General features: G+C 49.4%; 2 protein-coding genes across 8 annotated transcripts; one reads left to right on the forward strand and one right to left on the reverse strand.

Moving 5' to 3' along the window:
- Positions 1 to 70: 70 nt before the first annotated feature.
- LOC142033957 (solute carrier family 25 member 33-like) lies at positions 71 to 8,462 on the reverse strand. Of its 5 annotated transcripts, XM_075034595.1 has the most exons (9): positions 8,358 to 8,422; positions 7,560 to 7,728; positions 6,928 to 7,050; positions 3,738 to 3,914; positions 3,208 to 3,285; positions 2,787 to 2,887; positions 2,097 to 2,163; positions 1,614 to 1,897; positions 71 to 1,514 (listed from the first exon to the last, which is right to left on the reverse strand). In XM_075034595.1, exons 3-9 carry the CDS (start codon positions 7,047 to 7,049, stop codon positions 1,315 to 1,317), a joined length of 1,029 nt encoding a protein of 342 aa, XP_074890696.1. In that variant the 5' UTR covers position 7,050; positions 7,560 to 7,728; positions 8,358 to 8,422; the 3' UTR covers positions 71 to 1,314. The 5 variants fall into 5 exon arrangements, with proteins under 5 accessions (XP_074890696.1, XP_074890695.1, XP_074890697.1 ...); XM_075034594.1 differs by lacking the exon at positions 8,358 to 8,422 and having other exon boundaries at positions 7,560 to 7,992; XM_075034596.1 differs by lacking the exons at positions 6,928 to 7,050; positions 7,560 to 7,728 and having other exon boundaries at positions 8,358 to 8,462.
- Positions 8,463 to 12,854: 4,392 nt separating this feature from the next.
- Positions 12,855 to 24,558, forward strand: PEX5 (peroxisomal biogenesis factor 5). Of its 3 annotated transcripts, XM_075034601.1 has the most exons (16): positions 12,855 to 12,909; positions 13,424 to 13,627; positions 14,164 to 14,199; positions 14,375 to 14,507; positions 15,225 to 15,359; positions 16,463 to 16,568; positions 17,768 to 17,858; positions 18,194 to 18,310; positions 18,695 to 18,787; positions 18,963 to 19,082; positions 19,644 to 19,787; positions 21,954 to 22,024; positions 22,194 to 22,409; positions 22,550 to 22,715; positions 22,911 to 23,068; positions 23,437 to 24,558. In XM_075034601.1, the coding sequence occupies exons 2-16, from the start codon at positions 13,478 to 13,480 to the stop codon at positions 23,636 to 23,638; spliced, it is 1,938 nt and encodes a 645-aa protein (XP_074890702.1). In that variant the 5' UTR covers positions 12,855 to 12,909; positions 13,424 to 13,477; the 3' UTR covers positions 23,639 to 24,558. The 3 variants fall into 3 exon arrangements, with proteins under 3 accessions (XP_074890702.1, XP_074890704.1, XP_074890703.1); XM_075034602.1 differs by lacking the exons at positions 12,855 to 12,909; positions 18,194 to 18,310 and having other exon boundaries at positions 12,990 to 13,627; XM_075034603.1 differs by lacking the exons at positions 12,855 to 12,909; positions 18,194 to 18,310; positions 18,695 to 18,787 and having other exon boundaries at positions 12,988 to 13,627.
- Positions 24,559 to 25,679: the final 1,121 nt, after the last annotated feature.

Genomic DNA, 25,679 nt, shown 5'->3' on the forward strand with positions numbered 1-25,679 from the left:
AATAAAATGCTCAGGGCTTCTGCAGTTTTTCACCACAAGCAGGGAAAGAAACAGTCAGTGTAGCCTCTAGTTGAAAGACTGGAGATTGTCCAGAGCATGTATTTACTGAAATGACTGCCTTATCTCGGGGAAGGGTTACATTTTTTAGTATATGTGTTGGAACAAGAAAAACACATCACCCCACACCCTACCCCCGCCTTTCTGAGCATCAAAATACTCTTTGTAAACACAATGTAGCCGTCCCCAGGACACTGGGCTAGGAACCCACAGAGGAACAGAAAGCATCCCAGCCTGTCACAGGCAAGTGTAACAAACACAGGCAGCAAACTGAATTCTTGATTACAGAAAAAAAAATAAGGCTCTTTCCATACACTTGGTATATCATCAATAGAAACAGGCCAAATCCTCAGCTTCGTCCATCTTTTCACCTGATCCACTTTCTTTACCAGCATAAAAAAAAAAAAAAAAAAAAGAGTATTTTTCACACCAGGGGTTCCAGCTTGCAGCAGAACAGCCCCAGCACTTCTGAGGGAAGGAGGTGTCCTCCTCTCTTTGGTGGGAATGGAGGTCATGGAAACACAACAGGTATTAGCAAAGTGTGGCTATGAGCCCAGCAGCATGAGTTGTTAGGACAGTGCTTCATAGCAAGTTGTGCTTCTTCCCTTCATCTACTTCGTCTGATTACTCAGACCCTGCAAGACAAAAAGAGTGGCTGCAAGATGTTATAAAGAGCCACAGGAAGATTCTGCAATAGGACATTTGCTGGCAGCCAAGGCTGAGAAATCCTCCTTAGGGGCAGGAAGGTAGCACAGTCGGTGAGCGGAAGAGCCCCTCAGAGGGCAAGAAAGGTCTCAGCACAAGATCTCTGCTTGCTGCAGTTCTCTCAGATGTCTCAGCTCTAGCCTGCCTTTGTGTCCAACTGTGCCCATGTATGATTGTTACTGGGTCTAAAAAAGAAGTGAACATGCTGAGGCTGTCTTAGATACTCTTATGCTTTCTCCTTTGTCTCCTTCCCAGTAAGTTCCATGCCCTTGTTTCACACAGGGAACTTACAGCAGGCACTGTCAAACCAGTGCCCTGACATCTCAAAGCACCAGGATAATTCAAGTCTCCAAAAAGAAGAAAGGCTACACTGTGCACATCGGAGCCAAAAATTTGGCACAAAATAGTCTTATGTCCTGAGAATTCTATGCCTGACCCAGTTCTGATATGCGATGAAAAGCACCACCTCTCGAAGCATGGAAAAAGACTCATGGTCTCAGGACCATGAGGTCCCTGAATCTTTACAGCAGCCTTAGCCAGGTGCTAGTGTGCTTACAAGGTGGAAGAGGCCAAATGTACGATGAGTTCATAGGTAGCCATCATGATGGCTGTGTTTGGGATCTGGCGGATCAAGTGAGCCAGGAGCCCTCGGTATAAAGCCAAGGGTCCCTCTTCATGGACCACAAGCTGCAGAGTCTGTATAAAGGAACGGTATCGTGACCCTTCTTCTCGCAACCGTGTCCGAATGACCTCTGGAGAGACAGAAAGGGAAGTAATATTAGCAGATTGATCCTACAGGCACGGCATCTCCCATCGAGGGGAACAGAGGGAAGGAGAGTGGACCCACTCACCGTGTGGATATGCAATGCATGAAGCACATGTTTTGGAGACAGCAGCAGCTCCCATTAGGCCAAAGAAATCATGGCTGTTTGGTGAAAGTGTGAGCGGTGGTGAAAGGGAACGATGGCTGTTTCTCAGCTGCTGTTTCAGTGCTTCATAGATGACAAAGTGTATGATGGTCTCTGACACTCCAGCATAGGAGGCAGTGATACCACGGTAAAATCCACGAAGGCCTTCAGTGCGGTACACACGCATGGCACACTGGACAGCATTGCTGGCCATCTCCCCCTTCACCCTGTAAAGAGGAGGGAGGGTTAAAACGGCATACTGTTCCACTGACCTAAAATGCTGCTGTGACCACAACTGTACAACTCTTCCCCAGCATGCCTTGAAGACCTATGTTCTGATGGCAAGTCACAGACCCCTACCCAACCCCACCCCCAAACCAGTCCCGATTTGACACAGAATGGTTCTGCATTGCTAGCTTGCCTTACCTGGCTTCCAGCTGCATCCTGGTTTTCACTAACCAGATAGGGTTGGTGAGTGTGGCAGAGGTAATGCCTGGAGAATAGAAGAGGAAGACAGCCATAAGCACCAGGATCAGGCTGACAGTTTGTGAGGAGGTGCTATCTATCAGCTGTCTGAATTCTGCTTGGCAAGCTGCAGGCATTTGCAGTTTTAGAATGACCTTGGGAGAAGGGACATTTAGGGCAGACTATTTGATTCTCATCCTCCCCCCTTCCAGCCTTTGTCTGGTGGTAATTAGCTCCTCTGCCTCCAGCATAACCCCACTACAGGCCTTGGTGTTACACAAACGCAGGAAACAATGGGCTAAACTTGTAAGAGTGGAAGATTTTGTTAAGAGAACTGGGGTGTATCAAGAGAAATGATTCTGTGAGTGGTCTAAATTACACACTGCCTTCTCCCTCTCACAGCTGAATAGACCTCTTTTCCTGATGGGGTAAAGACTAGATCCATGACTTGAAGAGATGAGCCTAAGAAGAACGTAGAGTGAGAAAACATTCTGGTTACCCAAGGAACTCACTGCTCCAGATATGGAGGGAGAAAATTTCAGAAGAGAGACAGCAGGACTGATGGAAGCAGCAATGGGGAAGGAATGAAACCCGTTTACACTTACAGACAGAAGGACCCCTTGGCTCTGATTTGAGACAGAAGAGGCTCACCTGCACAGGCTGCTGATAGCATGTGTACTTTCTTGGACTCCGGTACAAGGACAGCATTGAGCCTCTCCTTAACACCAGAATAGGTAGCAAAATATATAGCCCTGGTTGGAAAGAAATACAAAACAGGTTACAGCTCACCTGTGAGAAGCAGAGACAGCACTGCTGTGGGGTCTCACTCCAACTTTTCTTACTGCCAGCATAGGCTGGTCTAATGTGACATCAGATACCATTTATACTAGGCCCACAGCAATCACCTTATCTTACAACTATGATCACAAGGTCCAGAAAATGTCTGTGTGAAGGGGTCCAGTGGCACAATGAGCACAAGGCCCAGACTGCTTTCAGAATGTGGAGCAATAGCTGTCATGGAGGTCCTTTAAAAAGAGTACAGCATGAGCTATCCTCAGGGAGCAGTACTCACCGGGAAGGAGCAACCCCAACAAGGTTTGGGCCCAGACCTCGGAACAGGGATCTCATGCCTTCCTTCTCAAGGATGTCCCTACAGGAGGAAATGAACAGAGAAATCAGCAAAATAACTAAGTGGGGGCTCTCCTGTTCCTTCTGCTTTTTTGTTCTTCAGTACTTCTTGTAGCATCCTCTCCTCACCTCCCGTGTTATGCTTTTTCTGCCCCATTTTCTCTCCAACCACTTCTCCTCTCCCCTTCAGTCATTTCTTCCTATTCTTGCTGACACCATCACTCTGGGTCTGATCAAACCACTAGCTGAGAAATTTCTCACAGTCCCAAAAGCTGCCTTGCAGACTCAGAGTTCAAAGCACAGATCAGCCGTGAGAAGTAGATGTACCTGTGCTCTGACAAAACTTCCTACCGTACTTGCACTTTCCAGAGCCTCACCTCAAATGCTACTTCCATCTCTCCTGCCCGCCCCCCACCTGATGACCAAACCTTCACCTCCCTGGTGCTAACATGCACACCCTCCTATCCTACTCACCTCAGCAACTTGAGCACTCCAGGAGATGATGGGCTGGGGTTCATCAGCCTCACACTCATCCCTGGCAGATGTATCTCTGAGAGGCACAGAGGTCGCAGTGTCAGCTGCGATGACTGTAGACGCGTCTTCACCACTTCCAGGGGACAGGTCAGGATGGCTCCAGCTGTGCCACCACATCTAGGGCATAACAGGACATGTAAGAATGACCCCTGTGCAGGAAGAGGGCAATAATTCTGACCCTGCTCATCCACAACCTCTCACCTCTAGGAGAGGAGGTTGGGTCCCCCAGCCTGCGTCACACATGACCTCCTGCTCTGACACTGATTAACGCAATAAGGGCTTAGCTTGGGACATCCCCTGGCAGCCTCACTCTGAAACCTCACTCAGTATTTAAGACAAACAGTCCCAAGTCCATAGGGGCTCAGCAGTCCCTCAGCTCAAAGCTGCTGATCTTTGCATTCAGAATTTCCCAGAGCAAACACTTCTGCTGCCCAACCTCGCTGCAATGCCCTCTGCTGAGATCACCAGGCCCCATGCCTCACACCTCTCCACAGCAGCACTGGCTCAGAGAGGGGCAGCACGGACCTCTCCCACCCCTCAGCCTGCCGGTGTCTTCGACCCATAACCCATTCAGCCCCACGTTTGCAAAGCCCTGTAAGCAAGATCTGTATTTTCTGACAACAGCCAGGCTCACCCCCAGCCTGACTTGCTTAATGAAAGAGGACCCTGACCTTCAGCAGACAGAAGCTATTTTTGGAACTCATGAACCATCACCATCAATCATTCTAGTCACACCTCAGTAATGCTGAAAGGACATGTATCTCCTTTTTCCCTTTCTGCCACTCAGGGCCAAGTCAGAACCAACATGTTCGGTTCTCAGCTCCTGCCCCTTCAGATCCTTTGACTGACAACTCTGTTCTTCTAGAGGATGCTCAGTACCTGAAAGACTGTTTTGAGATGAATTTGCATGGAACAGCCATGCAAGAGGCTTTGATGAACAAGCAGTTGTTCATATCTGCTACAGCCAAACTCTCTTTGTTTCACAAGAGACGGAGGCTGAAAAAAAGCTCACTCTGCTCTGAAGAAAGAAAAGCCAGCCAAAGAACTACAAGATATCAGGGAAGAATCAAGTATATCAACAGAATTACATCTGACGGTACAAGAAAGCAAATGGCTAGAGTTCTGAAGAATTATTTTGAAGAAGTCTGTACAGCTCAGTGTACACATATATTGCTCTCACAGCCTTTGCTCCTAGGGCTTCATTTATTATTACCTGCAGGTTTGGGGGGGGGGGGGGGGGGGGGAAGAGAGACGCCTGGATGCCTATTGCAATGAAGTCCAAGAGTTGGAAGATCTGGCAGCTAGAAGGTTACGCAGCTAATGATACCAGCAACTAGCAACTAGTTACGCTACTCCATTACACTTATTCTCTTTGTCAAGCCCTTTGCAGATTTGCACAGTGGCGATGACTTGCAGAGCAGCTGATCAGCAGCATTTTCCCTCAAGAGATATGATGAGTAGTGGGAGCCTGGGATTAGGTGGAACATGACCAAAGAACTTAGCTCAGGCTCAGAAGACAACACAAAGCAAAGCCGTAAATGTCCTGGCTCATGTTCTCTGGATGAACGAGCTGATCAAGACAGCCTACGCATCGATCCAGGAGTTGCATGAGGCAGGGCCTCCTTTTACAAAAGCCACATTGATTCTTCCAACATAGACCGTATTCATTCAGGGGACCAACAGTCAGAACAAACATTTTAAAATCAGCAGGCACAAAACCCCTCATGGCCATGGATATTAAAAATAGCCGATTAAGGAGACTTCATACCTACACATTTAAATACTTAAGAAATGTTAGGTGACTGAGGAAATATACTAGCCTAGAAGAGTTCTAATGTCTACCAGGACTAAAAAAAAAAAGTGTGTTTGTAATAATTCATGCTGCTAAGGTTACACGGTTATACGACCTGAGATTCATGCCAGAAGAGAATTACGGAATCAGATCACTATAGACTTAAATGGCACTTTGTACCAATCAATGTTGGGGGCAGGTGGGGGCTATATTGTTGGGTTTTTTTATGGAACTTACCAAACAAAAGCTGGATTCACAAAAGCAACTACAAAGACGTAACATACCTCAGTTTTGCAAAAAGTGAGCTTGATATCTCACAAAAACATACTTAGAGCCTTAGCACTCTCTGTAGCACAGATGCTAGAGATGGATTGAAATCAGACCATAAAATCTCAAAAAGAAGAAAAAAAAATACCAGCCCCAGTCTTTCCCTGCCCTGAAACCAGTTGTCAGTAAAGAATCAAGCAGCAGCGTCCAGCAAGAGTTTAGGAAAATCACTTCCAGACTAGACCTAAAAATTTTCAGTTTTTCCACCAAAGACAGGAGGCAAGACCTTACCCTTGATAAAACCCATGGGTGACAAAGATTGACACAGTACTGAGCAAAGCTGCAACGACTGGCAAATAATGAAAAAATACATGGAACTGAGCAGTCACCAAGGGTCCTTATGCTGGGCTTAAAGAGACCAGTTTAACAAAACCAAAGCCCTGAAGTCATTAATTACTCTAGGAGCAGGAACAAAAGCAATTCCTGCAAAATCTGATGAAGAGCAGCAGCTGACAACCAGTACAACACGTACTCCCAGAGCAAAGCAGTGGCAAAAAGAGCTAATTGAAGAAGGCAGGTAATTTTACCTTAGAAAAGAGTAGTTGCCTGTAGACCTTGCTTTCACATTTTAAAAGGAAAACTGGAAAGTTTGAGGTGGCCGAAAAAGAGGATTAGTTGAGAGAAATTAAAAAAAACAGCATTAACATTTTTTCAATGATCTGAAAAGGGTATGAGAACATGCACAGAGGTGACAAGGTTTACTGGTAATTCACATTTTAACCCTTACTTAGGCTAGCCGAAAGTTGAGATGGCTCAAAGATCTTCATTTAAGGATAGCGATGCTGTTCACCTGCAGTTAAACCAGGATTCTGCCTAGGACACAGGCAAATAAAGATCACCTATGGAAGATCAGGAGAAATACTCCTCTCCAGAACACCCTCCCAGCTTCCTGCAATTTTCATCTCAGGGATTTCCTCAGCCAGAGACGCTGCATGGCATTTAAGAGCCTTCAATACATTCTTTTTCATTAATCTTTTTAAAAGGCTTGCTGGATGCATAAAAAGCTTTTACCCTCTAATATCCTGTTGCCACGAGTCCCTCAGTTTAACTGCACACTGTGTTAAGAGCTGCGTTCCTGTGTTACTTTTGAACAAACCTCTTGCAAGTTTCATTTGATGGTCCCCAGTTCTCATACTAGAAGATAAAATGAACAACTGTTCCTTCATCAATGAGACCTGCTTCATTAGGTAAAACAGTAATATTAACTATAAACTGCAGGAACAACCTGAACTTCTTATTCATCTCTTGGGTTTTAATTAATTGTAATTCAAGGATTATTGCTTAATGGGCAAGGACAGGGTACAGACTGACAAAGCTCCCACTAGCGACACTCCTGTCACTAGCCGAACTCTCACAGGTTTTCAGGAACCAAAGCAGAAAATGAGGATGAGGAAAAGCTTAAGAAGAAAGCTAAGAAATGTGAAGTATATTAAGAAGGGCTAAGGTGCAGTGACCACATAGTTCAAAGGATAAATTAATAAAAGAGAATAACATATACAAAATAACACTGGGAACAGAGAGGGCAAGTAGGTATAGGCAAAGATCAACATAGCACAACAACTGCATTAGCCGCAGCAAGCTGGAAATTTACTAATTAAGAGCAAGTAAATGATGTGCTTTATTGCACATGCTATACCGCAGACCTCACTGTCACCCGGACTCCAACAGGCTGGTGGAATTCTGAAAGGGATTCGGTGGCTGTCTGGGCAAGGGAGTCCTGCAGTTACGCGGCGAGGGCCGGAGGACCACAATATCTTCTGCTTTAGGACATCATAAACTTAAAGCTCGTCAAGTTTTGAGACTTCAGTGTTTCTTAAAGAGAGGAAGGGTGAAACGCCAGGCGAGAAGGGAGTCCCTCAAGGGTCTCGCTGCGAATTCAGAGGCACTGCCGGGATCCGCTCCCCAAACGCCTGCCTCCCCAGCACCAGCCGCGCTACCCATAGCCAGAGAAGACACGCAGGGAACCTCCGCCACGGGACGACGGAGGGCTGCCTGCCCTCCCGAAGACAAGGACGCTCCACCAAGCCGCTGGAGACCCGGCCGTGCCCCTCATTCCCCCGTTCAGCACCCCGCTTCCCTCGCCCCCCCATCCCCGGTAAGCTCGGGCTGGGTGACACGCCAGGCCAAGCCCCCCCCCCGGCTCCCCTTCTTCCCAAACCGCAGAGCCACCCGTTCACCCCGGCCGGGCCCCGCCGCTGCCCCGCCGTTGGAAGGCGGCACCGCAAGGAAGGGGCGGCTGAGGGTTACGGGGCTGGCGCGGGGCAAGGCCGGCTCTCCTCCCCGCCGGCTGCAGCGGGGCAGGCCGCCGCAGGCCTCGCTCCTCACGGTGGCGGGCCGCGGCGGGGCCGAGCCGGGAGGGAGACCCCGGCCTGGCAGCGGGAAGACAGCGAGGCCCAGCGAAGCCTCGGCCCCCCGTCCCCATCCCGCCCGGGGCCACTCACCCTCCGGCGAGCAGGTGGAGCAGGGCGCTGTGCTGCGCCATGGCCCGGCGCTCTGACGCCGAGCCGGCCGCGCCGGCCCCGCCGCCCCGCGCGTTGGCGCCCGGGAGGCGGCGGCGGGCGGGAAGGAGGGCGGGCCCTGTCAGGAGGGAGGCGGCCCCGCCGCCATTTCTGAGGGGCAGCGGGGGCTTGGCCTGGGTCTGTGGGACTCTCGTCGTCGCTCAGTGCGACCACAGGGGCTTCCTCGGGTCTTTGGGTTTTGTATGAAGACAGGCCAACGTGTTTCAGACAAAAAAAAACCCCACACCAAACCACAAACGCCTCAGAGCAAACTAGACCCCCTCCTGTTGAAGTTTGAAGGATCAGTACGTCAAAGCTGGGGAATAGTCAGGGCCGAAAGATAGACCCTCTAGTTGCTGTTGAAAAGGCGAAGTTTCAGGTGGTGTCGGAGCTCGCAGAATACCCTCTTCCTTGGAAAAAAGCGCAACGTACGTCAACGTCACGCTGTTGCCAAAAAGGCAACGCACCGTACCGGTTTGCGCGGCTGGAAGGATTGATAGCCTGTAAGTCAGACGAAATAAGCGGTCAGATCAACGCTGTACTGCTGTGACTTCAGCACTCGCAGAACCGAGTGACTGAGTGTTCGTTTTGGGCACAAAACGGGCAAATGTGGGGGAGTGAGCCCACAGAGGGGAACGACTCACCGGGGCCATCCAGGCAGGACTGAAAAAATTGCAGTGTGTAGTCCAGAGAAGAAGGAGTTGGGGGAAACGTGGCAACTGACTTCAAGTCCCTACAGAAATACGTCAAAGGGGAAAGGAGTAATTACCTTATCTGTGGTGGAGAAGAAAAGAACTATCAGCCCATCAATAGTGCCTGGGCAGTGAGGGGAAGACCAGTAAAAGGACTGGCCTTCTGGTCAGTGAAATGGAAAACAGGCCAAAGATACCAAGAAGTTGCAAGTACTTTTCACTTGTCTCCACTGTGATGGTGGCTAGGTGAATACCTTAAATAGCACCAGTAGACAAGTGGGTAAACGTCATTCTAGATTTCTAAGTGCTTAAGCAGAGTCAGTACTTTCAGACCAGTTAGGCTTAATGAAACTCATTATGTGATGGTTGGAGAACTGGCTGAAGCAATGTCAGGCCCACTGGCAGTTATCTTTGAGATCTCTAGAGAATGGAGAGGTTCAGAAGACTGGAAAAGGCCAAATACATTGGCTATTTAAAAAAAAAAGGGGGGGGGGAATCTGAGGAATTACTGGCCAGCCAGCATTACTTTACTGCCTCCCCCTGTAATACTGGAACAAATAAACTTTAAGTAGACAACTCTGATTTTCCATTTGCCAAAAAAAGAAATCAAGTCAAAGCAATCTTTCACGGTAGACTAACAGACCTTGTAGCTAAGGAAGTAACAATAGATGTTATATATTTTGACTTCAGTAAGGATTTCTGTTTTGTTTCATCTGACAGTCTTACAAACAAGCTAGGAAACATGGGAAACGGGATCTGCTGAAATCACTGTTAGGAGAGTCTGATGCTGATTAGAAAACTCCAAGTTTAGTTTTCAATGGTATGCTGTCTATCTGGAGAAAAAGTATCAAGGAGGAGTCCTGCAGAGATCTGTTCTCAGTGTGGTATTAATAGTTTCTTCAGTGATTTATACAGTGGACTAGAAAGTGTGCCCATTAAATTTGCAGACAGCGCTAACCTGAGAGGGATTGCAACATATCTGGAAGACAAAATTAGTATTCAAATAATCTTGATCAATGGGAGAGATGGCCTGAAAGAGTGGAACACCATTTAATAAAAGCATGTGCAAAGTTCTGCACTTGCAAAAAAATAATGAATTTCACAAAGTTAGGATGGGGAATAGCTAGGCAGAGACCTCCATTTTGTCACTGGTCCCCATCAGGCCCAGGACCTTCAGCAGAGTACTGGCTACTATCAAACTCAGACTGACTGAAAGATGCAGAGCCCAGAACAGCCTTTTCAGGAACTGTACAATTTGCTTTTCTCACCTCTCTGAGAGTTATTGAGGCCCCCTGATATTTCAGTTCTTACTGCCAAAATAGTTACACTTTGCATGCAAGGGTCCATTGACTTTGCTCCTTTTCCTGCTGACTTTAGATCAGACCCTTTGCTTTCCACCTGCAAACAGAAATACTTGTGGCTTCAGCAGGATACTTATAGTCCTAAATTTCTAAAATCTTTTACACTTACCCACCAACAGCTATAGCTGTGGTTGTCCTGGATGCTCTGCCACCACTGCCACTTCTGATTCCTTTAGTCTTACAGTCTTTCGGGACTGTAAGGGACTCTTCCTTCTGTCTCCTTTGCTCTGGGTCTAAGACCTAGAAAGCCTCACTCTGCAAGGTCTCTTTCTCTACCTTCAGGTGGAGGGGCACCCATGCCTCACTCTTAGGCAATGGCAAACTGTGGCTGAGCCCTGGAAGATGCTTTCTGAAAGCCTCCTACACACTGTCTTCAGGCCAGTGCAAATGATAGCACGACACTTTCAGTAGATCAAAGGATTGCTTAATGTTGGAACTGGTTCAGTGGTGAGCGCTACTTTGCAAGAGCCTTGGTGAGCCTGAAGGCAGCGAAGAGCCAGGGAAACGCAACTGTCTTCGCAGGAGAAGAGAAAGAGGGGAAGAGAAAAGAAGAGACGATACATTTTTCTTTGGCATGCCTTGTCCCTGCAGGCAGCAGCGATGACCCTGGGTGCGTTCCCTGTGGGACCTGTTCTTGCTGCTCAGACCGAAGAAGGGAGGCTGTGGGTGTTTTTTTACAGAGCAGTCTTTCAGAGTCCCTGTCCTGAACCAGTAGGCCAGGCTGGACAGGTATCGTAGGCTAGTGTCATGGGCATACCCCAAGACCCTGATACACATGTTTATAAATCAAACCTGCTTCATCTTGACTTCTTCACTGCTCAGTCTCTGACGGCTTTTGGATTTCTGCCCATGCCTTATCTCAATGCCTACTCCCCTTCTCCATGTCTTTGTGCAGTCTATTGTTTTTCCTAGGAGCAGCACTGTCTGTCTGTCCTTCTTGAAAGTAATTCAGGATTCCGTCCAAAAGCCTCCTCCCTCTGTCTCTTTCTCCAAGTGCTCTTAGTAAACCTTGATCACACTGAGTGTATACAGGATTGGCATTTGGTAATAGTGGGTGAGTCTTGTTTGTCATTCCAGGGGCTTCATTCTGGAAATGTACTCATAGTCCTGGGATGACTACAACTTACAGGCAAGTAGGGAACAACAGCATAAGGCAGACATCTGGAAGTGTGGAATGTATTGTGCCAACGTGACATAGCATGTGTGGCCTTGGTGTCCATGTATAAGAGAGTGGCAAGAGTGTAAGAGCGGTAAATGTAAGAGTGGCTATGTAAACGTCTTTTCAAGTGTTGCCATCTTAATGCAGCTGCCTGCCAGATGTAGGGCACTTCCACATCAGTGCCTGAATGGGTGTCTGAAGCGCACTTTCAGAGTGAATCTTCCAGTGATCCCCGCTTGCTGGGCTTTGGTTTGTACTGCAGAACAGTCTCAGTGTGCAAACTAGATTCCTTTCAAGTGGTGCTAAGCTAGCAGGAGTACCGTACATAGGAGCGCACCTCATGCATTTCAACCACTAATTGGCGTGCAGTCCACAGGACGAGGGAAGGCACAATCCAAAGTAAGGCTCCCCAAACATGTTTGGTGTGGATGTTGGATTTCCAGCCCCAACTCCTACCACTTTAAAGATTTGCTCCTGTTGAGCCGTGCTACTTGCTAGCACAGAAGCGACTGTAGCTGTCATACGCTGAAAGCTGTATGGAGGGTGCATTTGAAAGCTGTAAGGAGGGTGCTCCAGAAGACTTGCTGCCAAGGAGTGAGTAGTACCTAAAACAGCACCAGACATCGGTTCTTGGATAGATGGGAAGTCTGGAGAGGATCCTGCAGAGCAGCGTGTTCCTTTTGAAAAGGAGAAGGTGGGATTAGATTCTGAAAACAGTTTATTTCTAGAACCCTAATGTCACAGGAGGCGGTACACGTCACGCAACCCCCTCTTTGCGCTTTTCCCACTCTTTCGGATGCTCTGGTTTTCCAGGCGGTTTGCTCTCCCTTTGGAATCACAGGCGCAGAAGGACGAAGCGGCAGGCCGCAGGCGCTGGCAAAGCCCGTCCTCTCTGCCACCCGTGCTGGTCTAGCGCGGGAGCTACCGGGCTGGGGAACCAGGAGCTGCGGGAGAAAGGCGGGACGAGCCCGGCCGCCGTGCAGCCACCGGGGGGACACGGGGACGCGCCAGCGCCGGCCCCCAGCCGGCTGCACCCGCAGAGCTGAAGCCACCCGGGCGGAGGTCCAGCTGCATCGGCATGTCGCCGGCGGCGGGAGGGACCGGGACCGGGACCGGGACCGGGACCGGGACCGGGACCGGGACCGTCCTCCGGGCGGTAGCATCCCGCCGTGACTCTGGCCCTTTAAGGCGCTCCGGTGCGGCGTTGGCGGGGTGCCTGGCCCTTTAAGGGCTGGCCCCGCCCACCCCTACCCCGTGAGCCCCGCGAGCCCCGGCAGCCCCAGGTACGGTGCCGGGCGGGGGGAGCCCCCTGCCGCGCCGCCCCCGCCCGGTCCCTCCGCCCGCCGGCCCGGGCCGGGGCCGGGACCCGGCGGGGGTCCCGCCGCTTGGGCGGTTGGCGGGAGCGCGGGGCGGCTTGGGGAGGCCGCGGCCTTGCCGTCCTGGCGAGCGGGTGTCCTCTCCCGGGCCCGCGGCGGGTGGGAACCGGGGGCGGGCGGAGGGAGCCGGGGGGGGGTGTGGGTGTGGGTGTCCCGCTCCTCCCGGGGCGGAGGCTCTGCCCGGCCGCGGCAGCCGTGCCCGGCCGGGGGAGCTGGCGCCGCGGCGGCGGGGCTCTGAGCCCTGTCCCCGCCCGTGCGGGCTCCGGTCCGAGCTCGGGGCCTCTGCGGCCGGCCTCCCCTACCCCGGGCGGGGGGGGGGTCTGGCGGGTGGTAGTGGGGTCGGGACACGGGGCCGGGCGTCCCCGGTAGCCGGTCCCTCCGCCTGGCGTTCACCCCGGTGTCCGTGCCGCCCCGGGGCCAGGTGCAGGCCCGGCGGGGTTTGTCGCCGACCCTCCCTCCCTCCCTGGCTGGCGCCATGGCCATGAGGGAGCTGGTGGAACCGGAGTGCGGGGGCTCCAACCCCCTCATGAAGCTGGCCGGCCACTTCACCCAGGACAAAGCCTTGCGGCAGGAGGGACTGCAGGGCCCGCTGGCCTGGCCCCCCGGGGCTCCCAGAGCCGCAGCCGTGAGTGTCGCCGGTCGCTCGGTTTGCCGAACTGGGGCTGGGTGGGGGGCCTGCCCGCCGCTGGGTCAGTCAGCCAGGGGATGGAGGGGGGATGCTGGCTGGGGGGGGGTGTGTGAGGTGAGCGGGTACGGGGGGGGGACGGTCGGTGCGGATAGGTGCAGCGTTGCTTTTTGGTTTGTTTGTTTCTGGGGAAGGAGGCCCCCGGGGTCACCCGACTTGTCCTGCGGGGTTGTGGGGCAAGGGCCCGTTTGTGGAAGCCGCGTTGGTGGGCGCTCGCTCGGAGGATGGCGGTGGCCGCGGTGAGCGGCGTGCCTTGCTGTCACAGGCCCGAACCCAGAAAGCGCTGGGACGGGGGCTGGATGGTATCGCTCGGGGGTATCCCTGCTCCTTTAGCTTCCACGTAAGCGGGCAGCTAACGCAAGAAAATGCTGACAGCCTAAGCTCAAGGAAGATGTAAACTAATTGGGTCACGGGGGGCGTGTGGAGAGGGGTACGGGGTCCAAGCTGTTGGGGTGATTGCCCACTATTCCCTGTAGGTATCCAAACCGCTGGGGGCGGCCACCGAAGATGAGGTAAGAACAGGTTGATGCATCTCCTTACTGCTTTTCTCATCAGCACTGTTTGCTATTTTTCCCCTTACCTGATACTAATCTTCCTTCTGACAAGTCCATTTCTTTCTGTCATGCTCCATGGCTCTGCCTGCTTATCTTTTGTGCGATGCATGTAATCCATCTCTGTCTTTGGCAGCTGGTTGGAGAGTTCCTGCAAGAGCAGAATGCCCCTTTACTCTCCCGTGCGCCCCAGACCTTTAAGATGGATGATCTGTTGGCTGAGATGCAAGAGATTGAACAGTCGAGCTTCCGACAGGCCCCTCAGCGAGGTGAGGGGAGCTAGAGTAGGTGGAAAGCTGGGAAAGATCTTGGTGTTATGGTTAAGCTCCTAGCAGGGTGGTTCCCATCTGTTCAGCACTTTTAAGATTGTATCTGGAGTATTGTTTTCAGATTTGGGCTTCCCAGTACACTGACGTACTGGAACAATTCCAGTGGAGATCAATAAGGTGTCCAGGGACTGGACTATGTGGTGTTAAGAGGAAAGGCTGAGGGAACTGGGTTTGCTCAGCCTGGGAAAGAGGAGTCTAAGGGGCAGGGAGCATGAGGGGTGGAGTGTCTAGTTGCTGTCTTTCAGCAGCCACGGCCAGGATCTTCGCAGCAATACACAGCAAAAGGACAAGGGGCAATGGACACAACTTGCAGACAGGGGAACCGACTAGATATAAGGAAACATTTCTTCCCTTGGAGTACGCTTCAGTACTGGAATAGGTGCCTAGGGAGGCTGGGGAATTGCTAGCCTTGGACAAGTTCAGAAGTTACCTAATGAATGCCCTGAGCAACCTAATCTCTAGCTTTAGTGCTAACCTGCTGTGAGAACACTAGCAACCTCCAGAGATTCCTTCCAAGTGGAATCTTTCTGTGATTTTATACTAACAAAGAGAAAGGGAAAGATCAGAGTTGATGAGGGCTATCCTGGGATACTTAAATGATGCCTTTGAGTCCTCCAGTCCTCACTACTGTTTTTTGGGTTTTTTTTCTTCTTGTAGCTCCAGGTGTGGCAGCCCTGGCACTGTCTGAAAACTGGACCCAGGAATTCTTGGCTGCAGCAGATAGTGCTGGTGATGTCTCCTCTGATTACAATGAGGCTGACTGGTCACAGGAGTTCATTGCTGAAGTGACAGGTGAAGGGTCCCTTTTGGAATTACTGTCAAGATGTTGCCCAGTCACATGCCTGTGTGTAGTGGAGAGTTACTGAATGTGAAATTGGAGTAATGCTTTGGGCCCAGCAGTCAGTGTTTACTGCAGCAGCTTTAACGGGGGGGGGGGGGGGGGGGAAGCTGCTTTGCGATGGCTTAGCCAAATTGTGAACAATGTGGTGTGGAAGCTTTTATTCAGGTGTAAGGATCTTTTGTTTTTAGCTGAGGTTACTTGGAGAATTTAGGAGAAGCAGGCTATTCAAACTGCTTTTGCAAAAGTATTATGACCCAACTGATGCAAATTCTGGAGATGGTCTGGTACTGCTTTTAGCTTACATATTCCTTAATTCCCTCTCTTAAGGCAAAATTTGCCTTTGGTACGAAGGCAAATATTTAGTGTGCTTTGGCCAAATACTTTTTGTCAGTTTTGTGGAGGTGGAGAGCTGTTGTACCGTGGAAATGTGCCAAGTGAATGTTTCTGGCCCAATGGTTAAGCTTTCCCTTTCAAGCAAGCTATTAGTTTATCTGAAAAGCCATCCTGCATTGTGGATAGAGCTGGGGCTGGCGTAGGGTCCTGTTACTGTTCATGACCTAATCTGGAAGTTATGAGTAAGATTTAAAGAGATGCTCTGCTCTTCTCCAGGAGTGGCCACTGTAGAGAGCCAGGTAGTCCCATTCTTTGACCTTCACTCTTTATAATTCTGGGAATATAAGTCAGCATTTGCAGAGGTGTTTGAGAAAGTTCTGATGAAAACCTAGTGCTTTGTAGGCGGTGCTTTTGACAGAGACTTGTAATGCGTTGCTAATTTTCCTGACCTACATAGTATCCCACATGGAGCAGACAAAGAAGTTGTGAAATTAAAGTAGAAAATCACGAGGTTATTGGCAGCACAGTGGCATCTGTACTAATACATGGTCTGAACCTAAGGCTTGATTTTTAGATCAGAAAAAACAAGTGTAAACAATCTTTCTTTGAAGAGGTCTCCTCTGTATGTTAGCTAACTGTGAGAGAGCAAAATCTGAAGTTAATCTGAGTGATGGTCTGCCTATCTTACTCTTCTCCCTGTTCTTCCTCATGTCCTATGTAGATCCGCTGTCTGTGTCTCCTGCCAAGTGGGCAGAAGAATACCTAGAGCAGTCAGAGGAGAAACTGTGGCTTGGGGAATCGGAAGACCAGTCTTTGGCAGATAAATGGTGAGTCTGTCTTCTCAAGACTAGTTACTGCTGCTAGGCACTTGGGTGGGTGAAGTTTGGATAGGTGATAGAAATCTGCTGTGGCCTGAATGCTTTTGAGTCATTTAACCTAGACTGATGTTCTCAGGCAGTTTTGGAGAAAGGAGGAAACAGTGCTCGGAGACTGAAGTTTGTAAGAGATCCTAGCTTTTCTGTACTCTTGTTCCAGGAGGATACTGTGTTCATGTAGGCTAACTTAACCTCATGCCTAATGCAAAGCTCCTTAAAGTGATTGCAGGAGTGAGTTCAGGAGCTCCTAATCAAGCAGAACTTTTTTTCTACAACAGATGCTTTTTTAGATTTAGAGATCTCGAGTACTAGACTCTACTAGTTGTTAACTTCCATCACTTTATTCTCCCTATCTGACAAACCACTTCCAGCCTTCCAGACATTATTTTCATGTGTTTTTTTGTGGTAGATTAAAGAACAGTCTACTACCACGGATCTTCTCTGTATAGGTGCCTGTTGACTACAGTCAAGTTTTTCAATTAAAGCAGCAAAACACAAGCAAGCAGTTTGGGCTGCTTAGATCTTTCCCTAAAAGAGATTTTGCACATTTGGATTCTCCTTCCTCCTGACACTTGCCTTTTCTGATAACTTTCTGCAAATATGGACATTCCTGAGTTATTGCTGCCAGTTCCAAAGACTTCACCAAGACTGAATGTAGTGGTAGCACCTGGAACTGGTCCTATCCTGCTGTAAGCCAGACAACATATTGAGTTACGTGCTTGCTGTGAGCCCTCAATCTTCTGCGGAGTTGATGCTTTTCCAAGACACTGTTCCTCTTCCATGAGCACAACCTACTTTCTTTGTTCCTAGATATATGACCTTGTTTTTGGTAGTGCTAAAACTTGCAATGTTTGATAGCATGTGAGCTTGACAAGGAATCCAGACTGTTCTGCAGAACTGTGCTGTCACTGTAATTGTTTAATTCTGCTGCTGTTTGTTGAGTCACTTGCACAGTTAACCTTGTAGTAATTTTGAATTTTTACAGATGAATAAGGGTACTGAATCACTTAGGAGAACCCCAGAGTCTCTGAGGAGGGGTGCTATCACTCAATATTGTTGTCTGGCCCACTGTGTAGACCACTGTTAGTGAAAGAGTTCACTGTTGCCTGGTATCAGACTCTCTCTTTCCCTTTTACTGCCTCTGAACACAGGTATGAGGAATATCAACCTGAGGATGATCTTAAGAAAACTGTTAGTGATTTCCTCTCTAAAGTGGATGATCCGAAACTCAAGAATTCTGAGGTAAGAAATTCCCTGACTGGGGCTGACAGATACCTAGTGTGAATAAGGGGTGTGGGGAGTTGAGAAGGGGGAAGACAGTAAAGGAATAAAGCCTCCTCCTGTCCCATATTTCCATTTCTTCCCTGATTCCTAGAAGTTGAACCCTACAATCCACTCCAGATACGGTCCATCTCTACCATATGGCTCTGGTGAAGTCCTGTCCTCCCCGCTTTTTTGGGCCTTTTGTGCTCACTTTGCAGAGAGAAGTCCTCTTAGTGAAGGAGGGGGGTGTGGGCAGAGGGCTTGTTGACAAAGCATCTGCCCAGCTCCACCCTTGTTTCATTTCTCTGCCACAGTTCCTAAAGTTTGTCCGCCAGATCGGAGATGGGAGGGTATCGATCGAAGCTAATCAGGTGACCCACAGAGACCAAGATCAGGCAGAGCAATGGGCAGCTGAGTTTATACAGCAGCAGGTAGGAGCCCCAGCCCTATGTGCTCTGAAGGAGGAGAGGTTTTTGCCACAGTGCGCAGTCTGGGAGCGAGGGAGAATGGCAAGTCCAACTCTCAGCAATGCTCTAATAATGACTAGGCTGGGGGAGGCGAGGGAGGGGCTGTTGGGCTCTTCTTAGCAGAGTCTAGCCAGAAGTTGGGAAGGTATATGGGCAGTGTGAGTTTTCTCATCTCCCGTAGCACCTGGGAGAAAGGGGATATCCAAGTGAACTCTTTTCCACTTTACAGGCCATCAGTTCTTGCTGGTGGGAGGAGGGGTCATCACAGACCCTCCTGCTGTTTTGGGATGTGCCCCGAGGTTGCCAGATTCTAAAAAGAAAGGTGTGTTTCTGTTTCCAAACTCCCAGGGGGCATCCGATGCCTGGGTGGATCAATTTGCGCGATCTGGGAACGTGTCAACTCTTGATACGGAATTTGAGCAGGCAAAGACTGCTGTGGAGGTAAAGCTGACGGAGGAGGAGGACGGGGGTACCAACTGAGAGCCCATGGTAGGGTTGCCTCTCTCCTTTGCATGCTACAGGAGGGCTAGAAACACTTACGAAGGTGTTTTCTGGGGTGTCTGTAGAGCTCAGTTTATGGCTGAGATACTCTAGTCACGTTCTGTTCCCCCTTTAGTCAGATGTGGACTTCTGGGACAAACTCCAGGCAGAATGGGAGGAGATGGCCAAGAGAGATGCAGAAGCTCACCCGTGGCTCTCTGATTATGAAGACCTCAGCTCTTCATCATATGACAAGGTAATAGAGAACAGGGTCTCTCAGCCCTAGCGCTGTGATGGACTGCCTTGAGGAGACTGGCAGTATGTCTGCCTCACAGGTGAGCTCCACAGACCCCGAATGCTGCTAGGATTCCTTCTCACACTGATCTTTTGCTGTCACTTGCACCCTCATCCCAGATCAGCTAGGGGTTAAACACTGTTTTCACTTGTGCTTGTCTGCAAATGCTGTCTAGTTCCTCTCCAACACCAAATACCAGTTAATGCTGGGATTCTTTGCAATGAGTGCAAGTGTTGTCGCCCCTCACCCCAACCCCAAGCTGATAGTACCCGCACCAGATGTTTAGTCTCTGTTGCAACTTATTCCAGGTCTGGTTTGGGGGAGTTTTTCAGCACAGAACAAGCAGGAAGAAGAGCCGTTGTTCTCTGATCTGCTACAAATTGGCAGAGAGAGCGAGCTGCTGGCTGGTCTGCAGTTTGAGTGTTTCTGATGGAGGAAGACTAGACTGTGCTGTACTGTAGAGAGTGCTTTTCTCCCTAAGCCTGTCTCCTAGCATTAGCACCTGTTTGTCCTCCCTGCTAGGGTTACCAGTTTGAGGAAGATAATCCCATGAGAGATCACCCAGATGCATTTGAAGAGGGGCGGAAGCGCTTGGCGGAAGGTGACCTCCCCAATGCTGTCTTGCTCTTTGAGGCTGCAGTGCAACAGAAGCCAGATCATATGGAGGTGAGTGAGAGCAGAGATAACAGGCCTTGGCCAGGTGTCCTGCTACTTGGATCCTTCCCTTGTGAGGTGTCAGGGTGTGTGTGGAAAACTTGCTTCACTGTTGGGAGCTGTGCAGGGAGTACAAAAACATCTCATTTTTCTGTGGCTCTGGGTATGTAGCTGATGTATGTGAATCCTCAGGAGAGCTGTGGGCAAGGAGGTTTATGACTAATGTCAGTTACAAAAAGCACAGAGGCTCTGGCCCAGAGCTGTGTAAAATCTTTGGAGCACGTGAAACTGTGCATGGAGCCAAGACAAGGAGTTCTCGTCTCTTAAGTTGCTTCTGTGGAAGTCTTCATTGACATTGCAAGTTTGGAGATGCTTATGGGAGATGATAACTGTTTTCAATATCTGTATTGAAGACGAATTCTGAGCAGCTTGTTAGACTAGGGGTCCTGGTTAGGTTTTCTGTCTAGATGCCAGGAGAAGATGTAACCCAAAAGGGTTGAGGGATGGCTTGGGTGTCTTCACAGTCTTCATTTGAAGCTGTGGGCCAGAGAATGATTTTTATACTGAAGACAAGTTTCCAGCTCCTTAATTCAGTGAATACTTACTTCCATAAAGCACTTCAATTTCTGCAGGATGGATTGAGAAATGGAATAGTGTGTGTGCCTTTCTCCAGAGGTAGAGGATGTGGATATTCTCAGGAGGAAGAGAAAGAATGCATATACAGTCATGTTGTCTGTTTCTGGATTGCCTGTCTCAAGGACCCACGGATGCTGAATTCTCAGTGTGTCTGATTCAAGCCTTGCTAATTGTATATGATTGGAAATAACCGATTGGTTAATCCTGAGGCGTAGATGAGAGTGATGTCTCAGAACAGAGGTTCTTGGCTTCTGGGAATACAGGCAACTAACTTTCTCGGGCACTGGGAATAAGTGAAAAGTAAGCAGAGGTTTTGGAGATCTACTTTAGCTTTAAAGTGGTCAAAAGGTGTTGCTAATATTCCATTAGAATTGGCACTCTCTTCTCATAGGCAGTGTTGGCTGCAGGCTGAGCATAATGGAGAGGCAGTTGAAACCTTAGGGGAAGAAATCTTAGGCCAGTTCTCGCTAGCTGTATTGAAAACATTCTGAATTCTTCTACCGTGACTGCAGAAAGTACAGAAGTCAAGACTTCACAAATGGTACAGTGATCAAATAGACTTGAACAATTGCTCTGAAAGAAATGTCATGTTTGCTTTGGTCCAAATCACAGCTTTACCTTGAATCTCAGCTCTTCTGCCTGCAGAATGCTGTGCAGTTATCATTGGTCAGATCTTCCTGAGGTGCAGCTAGCTATATGGTGAGTGAGGCATTAGAGATTTGAGACAGTAGGTGGCCTCTTGCTCGTGGCGTCTTGTGCAGTGTGTCTGAGTCTTTGCTAATGAAACAGTTTCCTTCCTTGAGATAGTGGATGCTGCATTTTGTGACTTGTATTCAAAAAGTGGGTACTTCGTGCTGACCATCCCGCTAACTATCTCTAGCCCATTTTTGAGCAAGGGTTGTGGTTATCAACATAAAGTGAAGAGGTACTTTGGATTTAGTGCCTTAATTAACTATTCCCTATGTCAGCAGTCTGGAGATGGAAGTGGTTTTCAGGTACTGGTGTCGTGATGATTGAAGATTCAGTAAAATAACAGTGCTGCTACTTCCAGGTCTGATGGTCAACTCCCCAAGATTATTGCTTGCTAGTGGACCACTGCACAAGTATACACAACTGCCTGCCTTGAGGGGCTCCTTATTATTAGCACTGCTGCTATGCCATTTTGTTCTTAGGAAATAAGAGATCTGTTTTTTTTTCCCTCCTTCCTCTGCAGTTTGACCACAGTTAGAAGTGGAGATTCTGTGACTTAAAAGTGTAAAACTGCCAACAGTTGCTTTATGACAGATCTCCAGGCAGACATTCACTACTACTTGCTGTAACAACACCAGTTTTATTGGCCTTGAGGACCTATGTGGCATAAATCTGTGTCTTTTGAGATAAACTTATATCTGTGGCTAATGTGTACAGTTGCGTACATTTGGTGTCACTCTAAAAATATGTGGGATAATATGGTGGATTTAATCTCTGTGTCTGTGGTTTATCAGCTGATCTTTTTCTCTGGATGTGAAGAAGTCTGACTTGGTGCATCTTTATCTTCTCCAGGCCTGGCAATATCTGGGAACCACCCAAGCAGAGAATGAACAGGAGCTTTTGGCAATCAGTGCCCTCAGACAGTGAGTGTTGCGGAAGAGCTTCTGACCGTGGCTCCTTGTCTAGTGCATAGTGCCACAAGGACCATATGGCTAGCGTGGTGTGCTCTGTCTCGATTGTGTTACCGCCTGTATCTGGGTGTCTCCCAGACTGATTGAATACTGTATTCACTCTTCTTTCTTTGACCTGCAGGTGCTTGGAACTGCAGCCTGGGAACCTCACGGCACTTATGGCTTTAGCAGTCAGCTTCACCAACGAGTCCTTGCAGAAACAGGCATGTGAGACCCTGCGGGACTGGCTACGCCATAAACCGGACTATGCCCACCTGCTGGAGAAGGAACCAGAGGACAGTGTCTCGGGGACAATCCTGGGGCCTTCCAAGCGTGTCCTAGGTTCCCTGCTGTCTGAGTGAGTTAGGGTTACAAATTTCAGCCTTCAGCTGAGAGGTTTCTTGGAGGGTTGGGACTGGGCCAGGCAGGAGCAGAGGGAGCAACCCAAAGCCAGCTCTCTCCACAGTATGCCAGTATCCTTCTTCTGTGCTCTTGCAGCTCGCTGTTCATGGAGGTGAAAGAGCTGTTCTTAGCAGCTGTGCGCAGCAACCCCTCGACTGTGGATCCTGATGTTCAGTGTGGCCTGGGTGTCCTTTTCAACCTTAGTGGCGAGTACGAGAAGGCTGTGGATTGCTTCAGTGCTGCACTCAGTGTGCGCCCCAATGTAAGAAAGGGCAGGCTGTGGATGCTGGTGGTACCTGGAGGTTTACGGGTGAAGGTTTGGGTGGAAGTGCTGCTTGTATGAGGGGTACGTTTTTGGAGTGGAGGAATAAAACAGACACATGGGGAAGGGAGGGTTGGCTTGGAGCTTAAAAAGATCCAGTTTATCTCAGCCCTTTCTGTCTGCCCCCTCCTCCAGGACCATCTTTTATGGAACAAGCTCGGTGCCACCCTGGCCAATGGGAATCGGAGTGAGGAAGCTGTGGCTGCGTATCGTCGGGCCCTGGAGCTCCAGCCAGGATACATCCGCTCTCGCTACAACTTGGGCATCAGTTGCATCAACTTAGGTGCCCACCGGTGAGCATAGGATGGGCAGATCTGCTGTGACCCATCAGTGTGCATGTGTTTGTGGGGAGAGACTGCAATAGGTCGCTAGGGCAGTGCCATGCTGCCTGCAGCCTTCCCTTGGCATAGGAGAGCAGAGCGAGTGTGTGGACTGCCCCGAGAACAAAGTGTCATGCAGATGCAGTTGGAGTAGGGGCCATCTGGACTTCAGTTTCTGTTAAGAGGGAAGAGGGGGATCGCTGATGGTTCTAGAGCGGGGCAGGATCTGGTGGAGAGGAGGACACCCTCTTGGAGGGGAAGTACTGTAGAAGCAAATGGGGGAGGGAGTATGAAATGTACCATCTTCTCCAGTAAGCATGTGTGTGTTCTCATGTTGACAGTGAGGCTGTGGAGCACTTCTTAGAGGCTTTGCACATGCAGCAGAAGAGCCGAGGTCCACGGGGGCAGCAAGGCGCGATGTCTGACAACATCTGGAGCACCCTCCGCATGGCCCTCTCCATGCTGGGACAGAGTGACCTGTACGGGGCAGCTGATGCCCATGATCTTCCCACACTGCTTCAGGCATTTGGCCTCCAGCAGTGACTCTGGGATGGGCTCCCCTGCGAGTGCAGGGTTGGCCCAGCCCAGCGGTGACCTTCCTTAGAGAGAGAAATGTTCCGTAGGGTTCATACATATCTTTGCTCTGGTAGGGCAGATCATTGGCAACTGTTTTTTCAAGGACCTCCCGCTGAAGCGTGCAACTTCCCCTACCTGTCTGTTGTGGCCTGAGCATCTCTGAGTGGTTCACGTTCTCACCTCCATGACTGGCTGACACTCTGCTGGTAGGCAGGTGATCAAAGCGGGGAAGACGGCAACAGCCAGCCCTCTTGCCAGGCTGCATTTGCAGTAATGCCAGGCTTGGCTGTGAGACTTAATGACAGCCATTCTGCAGAGACTACCTGCTGGATGCGTCTCGAGTGCAGGTTGCTTTGGTGGGGTGGGATTGCCATTCGGTGAAAGGGTGAAAAATTCTGGGGTTTGAGCATGCTTCCCCCATGTATGTGCTTGCATGTGTGTATATGTGGGTTGCTAGGGAAATGGGGGGGCAGCAGTCCTCTTTTCTCGATACTGGTAACGTTATGGTACAGCCAGATGCTAGTTTTTCAGTGTCTCTTCATGTACCTTTTAAGAGCAGAGTATTGTACTTATGCTAGGGACGCAGGTGGAGGCCCTTACCCTGTCAGGGTAGGAGGAGATCCCAGAGTTCAGACTTGAGGGAATGTGATAGGAATAAAAGACTAAAATGTAACCTCCCCTCCCAGAATATGGTGGGGAAAGGGTCAAGTCTTAATTTTCACTTGATCATCTGTCATTGTTTACCTTTGTGCAGAAGTTCCCCATCTTGTGTGTAACTGAATCTTGTTAATTATAAATATCTGTATATGATTCTATTGGGGAAAATGTTTTTTAATTGTAAAGTATTTTGTATAATAAAGGGGGGAGAATTAAAATTGCCAAAATGATGTCTTTCTCTGTGCCTCTGTTGGAGCTGCATGCAGTGGGTAGTACAGATCTCTGGGGGTATTAGCCCACTGGTTTTCAAAAGATACATCAGAGTCTTTCGCAGTTTCTGTCTTCTCTTTTGACCCAGGTTTTGTTTTATTGATAGCTGATATGCAAATGAAGCTTAAAGGACCTCATTTTGCTATAGCCTTAGGCTTCAGTTCTGTGAGCCAGCAGAAGAGCTTCCCTGTGCCAAAAGATCTGGTGTGGGGGTTTTTTTGCCTAGGTTTAGGGGTCAGTGAAGCCTTTTGTTTTTTTTCATTTTCTTGCCATCTGCAGTGAGGGAAGTTGTGTTACATTTACCACCTCTTTGAGGAACCTGACTGCTGCAGTAGTCAAGACCTGGAGTTTCAGCAGGAAGCACTTACCTTCCTCTTCCACGAGGCACCTGTTTCTTCATACCTCTACCTGCACAGGCTTGTTTTTCTCTCGCTACTGTAACAATCAGGAGCAGAAAGTGTGTGCAGAGAATAGTTCTTGCTGTATGTTTTCTGAGCTCTAGCTTCCCCTGTGGCACTGAAACCTACATGCACTGTTCTGAAGTTGCTGTCATGCATGCAGAACAATTTGCTGCTTGTGCTGTCTAAAAGGAAGGGAAACGCTGCTTCTGCATCCTGCTCACACTCACTGCTCCTGGTCACAGATGTGCCTTTCGGTTTTTACTGATCTCAGTCCTTCTGTCAGATTCTTCTCTGCCCAGCAAAAGAAAACATGAGTACCTATGCTGTTCCCCACCTGCTGCCCAGGTGTTCTCCCTTCCCTAGTTCTCTGCTGACCCTCTCACCACTGATTTCCTTTGCCTCTTTGCTGCACCACATTCCTCTCTGTTCACACTCCTGTTACCACTGCTTGGCCTTCCCTTTTTCTCATCCTCAGGTGCTCCTCTCCTTGGTTTCCTCAAGTTGTCTCAATTTCCCTTGCCATTTGGCTTAATCTCTTGACTTTTTGCTTGGTGTCCTTCCCTATCACACATCCTTTCCTGTCCCTGTAGCTAGAGTGGGCTGTCACCGTTTGTCCTCTTTCCCTGTAAATCATTCTGACTTTCTTCCCTCCCTCCCAACTTAAATCATCGTGCAGCATC

Source organism: Buteo buteo, chromosome 8 (genome assembly GCF_964188355.1).
Source record: "Buteo buteo chromosome 8, bButBut1.hap1.1, whole genome shotgun sequence".
NCBI lineage: Eukaryota > Metazoa > Chordata > Aves > Accipitriformes > Accipitridae > Buteo > Buteo buteo.